The sequence below is a fragment of the Ictidomys tridecemlineatus genome, chromosome 12 (assembly GCF_052094955.1).
Source record: "Ictidomys tridecemlineatus isolate mIctTri1 chromosome 12, mIctTri1.hap1, whole genome shotgun sequence".
In the NCBI taxonomy this organism is placed as follows: domain Eukaryota; kingdom Metazoa; phylum Chordata; class Mammalia; order Rodentia; family Sciuridae; genus Ictidomys; species Ictidomys tridecemlineatus.
Window position 1 is genome coordinate 49167169 of NC_135488.1, and position 12780 is coordinate 49179948.

Below are 12780 nucleotides of genomic sequence, written 5' to 3' on the forward strand. Positions count from 1 at the left end.
GTGGTAAATAATATTAATTCTGTGTTTTCATTTTGTAATAGATTTAGAACATAGTGATCCCAATATTAATTAGTTTTTATATTTGATTATACACTTTTATGAATTTGACATTATTACAGTATGTTAGCTTGGAAAGGATTGTTGTTTTTAGTAAAACAACAAAACACTTTATAGCATTTTTCCTAAATTTCTATTCAAACTTGATAAAGGTTACACAAAACTTTCTCTTGAAAAAAATCAAAATGAAGCTTGTTGTATTCTTCCTCATATAAGCACCTATAGTAAGTATTTCTTAATAAAAATACTTTATCATACTGTACCTATTGGTAGTCTGGGCATGGATAGGTAATATTAAATATTTTTAATAAATAATAAATTTCAGTTTACAAAATATATACTCGATTTTTAAATATATATTCACTGATTGGGATTTCTTATATTGATGATTTTGTGTAAAAAGACACAAGGATCCATGAGTGTTGCAGAAAAAAATTAGAAATATACACTAACAAAAGAACGTAAAAGATGGGACTGAGTTTGTGGCCCAGTGTTAGAGTGCTTGCCTAATGTGGGAGGCACTGGGTTGGTTCTCAGCACCACATATAAATAAATTAAATAACAAAGGTCCATTAACAACTAAAATATTTATTAAAGATGTAAAAGAAATCCACGACCAATTGGTTAACATATTGGCACATTGATACCCAACTGAGACAAAGGTGATATCACCCTCTTCCATTACCATTGTAATAGTTTATTTAGGGTGGAATTTGATGGGCATGGTAGCTCACACCTGTAATTCTAGCAGGTTAGGGGGCTGGTATAGGAAGATTGACCAACTTACTGAGGCCCTAAGGAATGCAGTGAGACCTGTCTCTAAAATTTAAAAAAAAAAATAGCTGGTGATGTGGATTAGTAGTTAAGTGCCCCTGGATTCGATCCAAAATATAAAAAAGTGAACATGTAAAAGCAGGAAAAAGGTAATTTCAAATGCTTAATTAATATCATAGCACTCCATCATGTTTTCATTATTTAGTGATGAATGTATTCTGTCATCCTCTTTTGTGAGGGTGTGTGTGTGCTAGGGATCACACCCCAGAGGCTTGTGCATGGGAGGCAAGCAATCTGCCAACTGAGCCACATCCCCATCCCTTTCCTCTTTTTACTGCTCAGCATCTCTTCCACTCCTGAGCTCACCTGGGTTTCCTCTTGGCCATGTATCTTCTTTCATGGTGTTCATATCTCAATTTGAACAGTCACATTTTCTCCAATGGTTTCTAAACATTATTGTGAAATAAAACATCAAATTTATGACTGTTATCTTTGAACTCTGAAGTGGTTTCTCGTTGCAGTACTTTTATATTTCCATTACTCATATTCACATAGGAAACAAACTTCCTTTTTAACTTCAAAGCAAAAGCTCGGTACTATGCAACAATTTTGGAAAATCGATGCTTTAATTGTTGGTTGTAAATCCCTGATTTAGATATCAAGAAGGGGAATAAGGTTTAAGATTTATTTCCAAAAGACTGTACACATGGAGCTTTGTTTTAATGGTTCCACATGAAATGCTGCATTTTGTCTTTGCCAGGACAATCAGTTAACATTACTTCCATTGGACTTTGGAACTTGGAACACCATGATAGAATTGAATTTAGCCAATAATCAGCTAAGAATGATCCCTGAGGATTTATCTGGTCTTGTTTCTCTTCAGGTGAGTGTATTAGTGAGCATGTTAAACTTCTCAGTCTCTTTCTCCATTATCTACTTATATAAAATAAGTGATTTCTCTTTGAAGATCTTAATTAAAAGTGATGATAATAAGAACTCTTTTAAACATATGACCTTGTTAGGATGATGCAGGATTGGATCAATTAGTCTAGACTCAATACTTCTGAATACTGATCATTAATATTTAATACTACTGAATATGAGTTAGTCTAGGTTCAATATTACCATTGCCCAGTAAAAGGTGGTAGGTTTGAATGCTCTAATATAACTTTGAAGGAAGGGGTATTAAAATTTAGCATCTTTAGGCCATTTTTCTGAATTCTTTTTAAAAACCATATCTTGTTTACCATAATAATTATGGATAACTAAGACAGGCATTTAGAACCTTTTACTGTATGATGTTGACCTAATTTGCATCCTAAATCACTCACCTGCTATTTGTTGGAAATCTAGCATGTTTTCAGGTCTGTATGTTTATTCCAGTTGTTTCCAGCATGTAACTCTTTTCATCCTCTTTTTTCTTTAAAAATTCATCCACATGAATAAAGATCCATCTTATTTTCACCTTCTTAGTCAGGGATAATCACTTTTACCTGAGTCCCTAAAGTGTTCATCTTTTTGATGAGTAAAGCTTACCAATAGTACTTCAACTTTTAAAAAATTTTCCTATATCATGTTTTTAAAAATCTTGTTTATTTAATTTGTTACGATGAAATAGTATTGTGTGATTGAAAGCATGGGTGAAATAAGAAGATATAAAATTAGCTAGAAGTCTCTGAACAACTTTCTTCTTAGTGCTTGTTTCAAAACCCCATTGCATTACTGACTCCTACTCCTCTGGTAGTTTATAATTTATTAGAAAACAAGGACATCTTCCTCCCTCCCCCAATTTTATTTTTTTAGAATGCCTGAAATGTAGTAAATACCACAAATTATAAATACTGTGGATTGTCAGTTATGACCTTCCTTAAGTGATTGTTTACAACAGGTGGTTTCATAGACATTTGCAACTTTTCAGTATCAGATAGATTAACTAACTATATGATATTCATGAAAAATTTAATGTTTTAAAATTTTTTATCATTTAGTTATAGTCAAATTTTCAGTTTAATTTTGACATTAAAAATTATTTCCAATAACTCTACTGGGTTTGAAAATTTTTAGAGTGGTAAATTAAATATTTTATGTAATTTAATCAAATGTTACCTATCCTAATACTTACTATTTGGAAAATTATCATTGCTTATAAATTTTTAAGCCACACAGTTGTCATATATGTCTGATATAAAAATGAAATACATATATATATATATAAAATTCCATATCATGTTTTATCAAACTGTCAATTATTTCTCTGTAGGTTCTAATATTATCAAACAATCTTCTAAAGAAGCTTCCCCAAGGTCTTGGAAACCTTAAGAAGTTAAGAGAGTTGGATATAGAGGAGAACAAATTAGAATCCTTGCCAAATGAAATTGGTTATCTTCAAGATTTACAGGTAAATCACGTCAGGGGCTTTAAAAGGATATGATTGGAGTTTTTGGAATTCATCTTTCTAACTCTTCACCATTTTTTATTTCTTGGACCAGATAGATTTTTCTATTATAGGATTAGGGCTGAGTTTTAAGTTCACATAATCTCCTTTTATATTTCTAGCAAATGATAATTTTTGAAAGAAGATCCTGTAACTTACTAAGTCTCATCTGATTTAATTTCCCTGTTATTTTATTTTTTGTGGAAGTATTATTTTAAATTTATATAGTTGTAGGAAATGTGTATATAACATTTTAATTGTTATTTTTTTTTTAGAATTTAGTCTTGACAAACAACCAGTTGACCATTCTTCCCAAAAGCATTGGTTACCTTACCAATCTCACACATCTAAGCCTTGGAGATAACCTGCTTAATCATCTTCCTAAGGAAATTGGTAGGAACCCTATGTATTATTAACTCTACTAGTAATTACCTGTTGTATTTTCACACAGTATTTCAGATAAATCTGTTTTTGTAAGCTGAGGTTATATTAGCCTTGTGAGTTTTTTTATGGAGTACAGATACTTAATGTTAGTGGGTGCTTTGTTTCCCCCTGGGGTATTGTGATTAATATTGTATTTTTGAATATAGTATGGTATATTTATATTTCCAATAAGGTGTGTTTTATGAAATCTTAATTTAAAAGAATTATTTTCTGTTTTTGCTAAATTTGAAAAATCACAGACTTGAAACAAATTATTATTGTTGGGACTTAGGCTCAATAATAATATTTGATTAATATTAATATTTGGGTGCATTTTAGAATTTTGCTAAATCTTTTTATATCCTTTATCTCATATAATTATGACCACCTTTAATTTTATAAGTGAAGGTTGTAATACTATTTTACACAGAGTTAGTTAAGGTCACATAGTAAATAACTGTGAGTTCTTAAATTAATAATTCTATGTATACTGTTCTTCCATCTATAATATGCTTAAAAATATTGGATTAATAATTAAGAATATTTTGGGGGAGCTAGGATTGTGGCTCAGTGGCAGAGCACTTGCCTAGCATGTGTCAGGCACTGGGTTTGATCCTCAGAACCACATATAAATATATAAAAAACAAAGGTTCAACAATAACAACAAAAAAAAACAATGGTTTTGGAGATTGTTAGCAATTTAAAATCTGAATCTTTCACTTTTTAGTTTTATGTCTTTGAATAATCTACACAAACTCTTGCTGGAAAACTGGAACTTCTTATGTGTAAAATAAGCATAATCATGTAAGGAAACTTTTTGTAAGACTACATGAATTTATTTTCATTTACCTACCAAATATGTGGTAACTTTCTTCATGAAAGATCTGTATCAATATCAAACACACACACACCAATACACATATGAATGCCAAACTGTCTCAAAAAGATCTCTAGAGTTGGAGCATTTTCTAAAAACCAAGCGTAAAAGAAGAGGTTCTGAATAAATCGTTATGGAGTGTGACCTGGTCATCAGGGTTTTAGAAAATCTCCCCAGGTAAGTTGTATATGTAGTGAAGTTTGAGACTGGTGGTTCTGAGTGTTTTAAAATGGAGAGAAGCGTGGGAAATATGTATTATATATTAATTCCCACTTGCACCTTTGTATAGTAACTAATGGGTTTTTTTTGAATTATTGATTTTAAAAAATAAAACAGGTACACTGGAAAACCTTGAAGAACTGTATTTGAATGACAACCCTAACCTACATAGCCTTCCCTTTGAGCTGGCTCTCTGCAGCAAGCTTACAATCATGAGTATTGAGAACTGTCCACTCAGTCACCTTCCACCTCAGATTGTTGCTAGGGGACCTTCTTTCATCATTCAGTTCTTAAAAATGCGGGATACATATAATGCCATGGTCTGATGAAGCTCTGCTGGTCCCACACACTGTTCAAATCATTTGCCATTAATGTGTCATATCTATATCTGTATATGTTTATGTAGATATTGATGCACATGGCAGATTTATAAAGATTCCATTATGTGTTTCTGCAAATAGAGGAATTATAGCCATTTATATCTTTATAAGTCTTTTGTAGAAAAGACTTATAATTTTTCTTTGCTGAAACTGATTGATATTTTTCTGTTTTGCATTCTGATGTGTCAGTTTGCTTAAAAAAACTTCCAAAAATTATGAAGTTATTAAATTTAAGTAACTGAATAGTTATATATGATTCTCTTAGGAAAAATAATGGGTAAACTTTTTTGTGAATTATTAATACATTTTCCTATTACTAATTGTTATATCAGGTAGAATTTTTCTTTAACTTCTTTTGCAATTTGAGATTTAATTTTTTATATATTGTTTACAGTGCTGAAATAGCAATAGGACTCATGTGCATGTATACAAACTCTATTGAAGAAATTATGTTTAGTCTCTGATGCTTAGTAAATGAGAGGGTCAGAGAATTGTAAAACTGTTGATCTCAATGTTGTTCATTGTTAATCTGTAGCAGTAAAACAGAAATAGTGATATCAAATAGCCCTCCTTTGTGTGAAGTTAGTACTTTTTAAATCCCAGATTTTTATTTCATGCACAAAGAAGGGGGAGATATTAAATAATTTATGGACTTCAAGGATACTCATGAAAACATTAGATGATAGAAAGTGCCAGAGGTGGGGCTGGGGATGTGGCTCAAGCGGTAGCGCACTTGCCTGGCATGCGTGCGACCCGGGTTCGATCCTCAGCACCACATACAAAGAAAGATGTTGTGTCCACCAAAAACTAAAAAATAAATATTAAAAAACTCTCTCTCTCTCTCTCTCTCTCTCTCTCTCTCTCTCTCTCTCTCTCTCTCTCTCTCTCTCTAAAAAAGAAAAGAAAGTTTCAGAGGTGAAAAATGCACCAGATGTTAATTTGTTACATATATTAAAAGGTGCTCTAAAAATTAATATTGCACATTTTTATTTATCTTATAGAATGTATCATTTAAAAAAGTAAATTCTTCTATGTCCATTAATCTTGTTCTTCTGTGACAATTTTTGTTCTGATCTTTTGTTTTACATCTAAGTTATTTCTAAGCCATTAGACCTGTCTCAGCAAAGTCATGATATATGGTTACTCTTATATTAGATGAAACAGTTTAGCGTAATTCAAAGGAAATGGAATTAATTCCTAATATCTACCAATATTAAATATAATGAATAACACTGGAGCAAAGGTCTCCTTCTGCCTGCACCACAAGAAAGATAGCATACTAAATATATTAAATAAACCTTTATTGTGATTTAATTTTATTGACTTGGTTAGCTTCACAAATCATTCAGACAGTTGGAAAAAGAATGACAATCTAACTTGTGAGAATTTGAATATGTTAGAGTATTTATATTAAAGTGGGTACCATGAATGTTGATTAGAAAATATGAGAATGTTTTATAAAGTAGATATCAGCACTGTTATTAAATAAAATGCCTTCTAATTCTCAGGAAACATTTCTGGGTTTATTCTTAACTTTGAAAATAACATTTAAAAAGGGTCATTTTAGCTTTAATTTTAAAAATTGGAATTGATTTTCATAACCTTAAATATTTACTTTTTGTATACACTTGGTAAATATTCCGCTGACATTTATGCATTGTAGATATAAACTGCCTTGAGTGTAAATACTTATCTGTGATCAAGACTTTAGTTAGATAGTAGTTTACTTCAGACTGGGACCATTCTCAAGTTTGGTGGGAAAAAGTATCCACAGTTTCAGTATTTGGGACTGAGCAGTCATGTGACAGGTTCTGTAGTTTTTGCATTATATACGAACATGATATATTGGGGAAAATGTTCATTCTTAGATTTGTATATTATGATAGTATGTAAGTAGATATTAGTAAAATTCCTTGTTCTAACAAAATCAGTGTGTAACATCAAATTTCTGACTGAGGGAAGGAGTGAGTCTTGAGAACCAAGCCAACACCACACACACACACACACACACACACACACACACACACACACACACACACACACACACAGAGTCTTACACAATGGTGCTGTTTTCACAAGAGTAGAGACTCAGTCTTTGTGCAAATTATTAGAGATCTATTCTAACAATTCTATTAGCAATGGAATAATGTTTAAATGGAGAAGTAAGCGTTTCTGATAGTATAAATACTCCTATAAATCACTTAATTGGAAAATCTGATTTGAGTCTATGTGTGCTTTATCAGTAACCGTAAAGTTTTCTGTTATCTAAGTTACATTTGATCATTACTGGTATCATTTATGTGGAGAATTTAACATTTCACTGGTATGATGAAGCTTACTGCATAAGTGGCATTTGGAACAGACATCATACCATTTCTTTTCATTATTTTGAAAAAATCATTCAGTAATTCTGTCTATCCTAGCTAGTTCTTAAAACTTGGCACTCACTACTAAGAATAATGTTGTATTTTCTTATTTTAATATTATAATTTAATAGAAAATTATGTTAGTGTATAATTTTTCCTCATTTACTATTTTTCTCTCACTTTAAACTCATTTTAACTAGTTTGAAAAGTTGTTAAATAAGAACACAACATTCACAGTTTGAAATTTTCTCTAGTAAAGATGAGGTTTCACTGATCTCCAATGGGGTTTGTACTGTGTTAAATACTTTGTTATTCTGAACTATGATTTAAGACTAAAAGTGTAAACAGCCTTTAAATAATGTACATGTTATTGATTATTTTCACTATATAAAATTACTTTTTGCAAGTTTATATTAATTTATTTGTAATTGTTCTACCATTACCATTACCATTTAAACTTCTAGAAAACTTTGAAGCAGTAAATAACATGCATAAATTATATAAATTAGATGCACAAAATATTCAACAAAGTATGTGGTAAGTATCCTTCAATATAGTTGCTTATTGTTTATATTTGCTGTTTATAAAACACCAAAATACAGGGGTTGAGTTTTTTGTTTGTTTTTGTTTTTTTTTTTGGTTTTTTCACAAATTTTTAAATCTGGCAATGTGGACTGTCCTGTAATATAATTACTGAATTATTAGAATAATTTCCCCTTTCTCTGAGCCTTTTAATCCTAATAGTATTCTATCATGTTCTCCATGTGCTATGAAGAAAATGCTTGCTTGGTGTAAGTGTGTGTGTGTATGTGTGTGTTACAGAGAAAGTGTTTGTGTGTGTGTATGTGTGTGAGTGTGTGTGTGTGTGTGTGTGTGTGTGTGTGAGAGAGAGAGAGAGAGAGAGAGAGAGAGAGAGAGTCTGAATTAGCTGTTTTAAGATGTCAGGGTAAACAAATGTTGAAATTGGGGCTTGAGGGTTAGTACATTTTAGTACATTTCTATTCTGTGTAATAAGTATCAGCTTTAAAAGTAATAGTAGTGCAAGTACTTCTTTCAAAGGGAACCTTCAAATAAGTTTGAGTTCATCAAGTTTGCTTATACCTACCTACCTATCTCAGCAGTAATTTTTAAAGCTTACAACTTTTCTCTATTATTTGTCTAAGAGGAAGGTTTTGTTTCAGTACTGAGGGTTAAACTCAATTTATTACCAAACCACATTCACAACACTTTTATTATATTTTTTTATTATTTTTATTTTTGGGTGTACCAGGGATTGAACTAAAAGGCACTAGACCACTGAGTCACATCCCCAGCCTCATTTTGTATTTTATTTAGAGGCAAGATCTCACTGATTTGTTTAGTGCCTCATTTTTGCTGAGGCTGGCTTTGAACTCATGATCCTCCTGTCTCAGCCTCTGGACTTCTGGGATTACAGGCATGTGCCACTGCACCTAGCTACAGACCTTTTTATTTTTGAGATGGACAACTTACTAAGTTGTGTGGATCCTCACTGAATTGTTGAGGCTGACATCAAACTTGCAGTTCTCCTGAGCTGCTTGTATTACAGGAATGCACCAATCCACCCAGTTTAAGAGTAAGATTTTTGACAGTTCGCGTTGTACAAGGTATTTTTTTAACATTTTTTTAAAATTTGCAGTTGGACACAATACCTTTATTTTATTTTTGTGTGGTGTAAGAACATAATTGAGTTCAACAATACCATCAATCAACTATATGCAGTTGACATCCATCACTCAATGGCATAATATGAATTATTTTCAAGTTCACATGAAACATTTATAGACCACATTTTGGGCCATACAATACAATAAATTTAAAAAGAAATAAATGATAAAAATGGTTTCAGACTGCAAAGAAATTAAGCAAGAAATGACAGATGAAAAATTCTAAAATACTGAAGATTAACAGTATTAGGGTAATTCTCAATAACATGGGTTATTTTGACCAATGTGCATTTGAATATTCAAAAATAGTTTGGGATAAATGAAAACAAAATATAGTTTGTCAAATTCAGTGGGGTAAAGTGAAATTTATGCCTACAGGAAAATTTATAGCATTGTGTGTGTATATTAAAGAAGGATCTAATATCAGTCTAAGATTCTGTCTTAGGAAATAATTAAAAGAACAAATTTAATAAAAAATAAGTAAATTGATAATAGGAAATTGGGAAAATTAGCGAAACCAAAAACTAATAAAACTAATAATTTTCTAGCTAGGCTAATCAGGGGAAAGAAGATAACAGATTTCTCATCAGAAGTGAAAGAGGAGACATCATTATAGCTCCCATGGATTACAAAGTATAAACATAATATGAAAATCCCAATTCCCACAAAGTTGATACCATAGATCAAATAGACCAATTGCTTGAAAGATATGTGAAACTGACACATAAAAAGTCGAATGTATTAATAGGTTTATATTAAATACTGAATAACTCATGAATTCCTATTAAATTAGAGGCAAGTAGAAGATAGAAGCTCAAATATTAGCAACAGCAGTTTTCACTTCACAGAAAATGCTGGCTAATTCCTTTAAAGAAAACCTGGAGATTCAACTCCTCTTCTGCACTGGTCCCATGGAATAAAGCCCATACATCTTGCCTGGCCATAGAAAACCACAGTTTTTTTCTCCAGTGTATATCTACTTCCTTCCTCTGTGTGCACCAGATAAATCAGCATTTAAATTACAGACAATTTAGAGTTAAATATGCTATATTTATGACCCCAATAAGTCTTTCTTTATTCAGATTAACACTATATTTGGGCATTGTTACCAGTTATATGGCCCACTGCTGAAGGCAGGATAATGCCCAAGTGTACTCCAATTCTTCCTACTCATCTGATGGTACACATTTTTTTTTCAGTTGTTCCTTTATAACTTTAAGAAGGACTCGAAACAGGAGTAGATATTTATTTAGTGTTTTCGTGAATGGAGGGAGAGTAAGGAGGCTCATATTTCATCATATTTTAAAAATGATCCTTCTTAATATGTTTTTTTTTTGGTGGATGCTTGTGTGTAATTCCAGTGTCACACACATTGTGCACACAATAGTCCTGTAAGTGATCTGTGTCTCTTATTTTGACATCAACCTTTTGGTTTGATTGTAGCATTCACTCACATTAAATACTTTTCTTAGTATGGTTGGATTTATGTAGACCCTTTTGTAAATAGATGTATAGAATACTTTTATTTAATTTTTATGTGGTGCTGAGGTTCAAACCCAGGGCCTCGAATGTGCTAGGCAAGTACTCTATCGCTGAGCCACAACCCCAGCCCTATATAGGCCCTTTTATTGCACTTAACTATATCCTCTAACGTACCAGGGCTGTAATTTCAATCTCTGATTCTGATGGGGGTGTATCATGTATGCTTGATAACAAAACAGTTTCTACAAATGGATAATAACAGTTTAAACTCTATATTCAATTTATGAGAATTCATTTATTCCACATGTACATCAATAATATTTAATTTGTGTATATGATATGATTTTATTTTACATTACCAAATTTACAAAGTTGTTTAGTTTTTAATGATTATTGAACACTTAGATATATCTTTTTTTTCCTTTTTCTTTTATTCTTTCTATTTTTTTTTTGGTACCAGGGATTAAAATCAGGGGCACTCGACCACTGAGCAATATCCCCAGCCCTATTTTGTATTTTATTTACAGACAGGGTCTCACTGAGTTGCTTGGTGCTTCACTAAGTGGCTGAGGCTGGCTTTGAAGTTGCAGTCCTCCTGCCTCAGCTGCCTGAGCCACTGGGATTACAGGTATGCACCACCATATCTGGCCAGATATCTCCTAATAAAGTGGCTGTTTAAGGCTTTTGCCTAATTTTCTTTTGCAATCTGTCTTTGCATGTCTTTTTATAAGTGTGTGTTAATATGTGAGGCAATTAGTTTATTTCACCCTGTCACTTCTCTATGCACCCCTTTATGGAATTATTTGATGAATAAATTTTTATCTTAATATTTTACAACTTTTAAATTTAAAGTATTATTTTGACAAGAAATATGTATTATTTTTTCCCTTTTTGTGATTTGGGGAACTGAAATCAGGGTGTCCTATTACTGAGCTATATCCTCAGCTCTTTTTTATTTTCTGTTGGGGTTTTCCTCAGTTGTTTGTGATGGCCTTAATATTGTGAAACACTTGCCTTAGCTTTCAGAGTATGGGATATTTCAGGTGTGCACCCTCACATGCATTCAACTTTTGAATGAATTATATTTTCTTTTCTATTTCATAGTATTGATTAATAATTCTTATATATAGTATGTGATCATAAGTTGTTATGAAGTATAAGTGAAGGGTAGTGGTGTATTTTAATTATCTGTGCACATTTATGGCATTAAACCTTTACAACTCCCTCTGGTGGTAATTTTTCAGAACATTTTGATACAGGCCAGCCACATTCAGGTGTGCTGCACCCTCAGCGACAAGATGTTACCACATTTCAAACAGATCTGAGGGCATTTTTTTTATCACACAGATGTCCCAATACCTTTATATTCCCTTCACATCAAAACTTGGTGCTCAAGGTATAAATAGAATCAAGTCCACATGGGGAAGGAAGCCTCCTATACTAGCAACTCTGTGTCCTGGGGAACACAGGAATGTTGAGGTACAGTTTTCACCTAAGTAGGCCATGTATGGAACATTATGATTATATTCTCCCAACTCTTATTTCTGTTCTTTGAAAACACATTGTTGGTCAGCCATGTAGATTCTAGTATTGAAGGGAAAGACAAAGATCATCCTTGTTCTCTGAGTTCTCAGATTTGTGAAAGGATATTAAGCTATTATAAGGAGCTAGGATGAGTATCCCAGTGGATTCTTACATGTATTTTCCAAGACAAAACTCACATTATATAGATATAACACAATAAAGTGCCTCATGGTGGGGTAAGATCTTAAATGACCCAGATATTTATGGGAGAATTTCCCATTTTGTGATGATCTTACTTGACTCTGGATCATACTTATTTGTTTTTCAGCCAGTACCACCATTCTGAGGATGTCCATTGAATAGCAGATGTTCACTAATTTTGGCCTCAGTTTTTCATTAAGTAATATTTTTATCAATAGCATTTGAAAGATATAAAATTGTTTCTTAAGAACAAATATACAAGTGATATTACCATAATATGTCTTAAACTAAGGCCAAATAATGCTATTAAATATATGACTGTGTGATTTTTAGATGGTATAGAAAACTAGTTATAATT

The 12780-nt window shown here is 31.9% G+C and overlaps 1 protein-coding gene across 1 annotated transcript in view; it reads left to right on the forward strand.

The window, feature by feature from the left end:
• LOC101971169 (uncharacterized) overlaps positions 1-12780 on the forward strand; it is a 70431-nt gene that overhangs the window by 31654 nt on the left and 25997 nt on the right. Inside the window, exons 6-8 of the mRNA XM_040271302.2 lie at positions 1592-1714; positions 3092-3229; positions 3541-3658. Of these exons, the coding sequence (XP_040127236.1) occupies positions 1592-1714; positions 3092-3229; positions 3541-3658 (379 nt within the window). The remainder of the gene's footprint in view (positions 1-1591; positions 1715-3091; positions 3230-3540; positions 3659-12780) is intronic.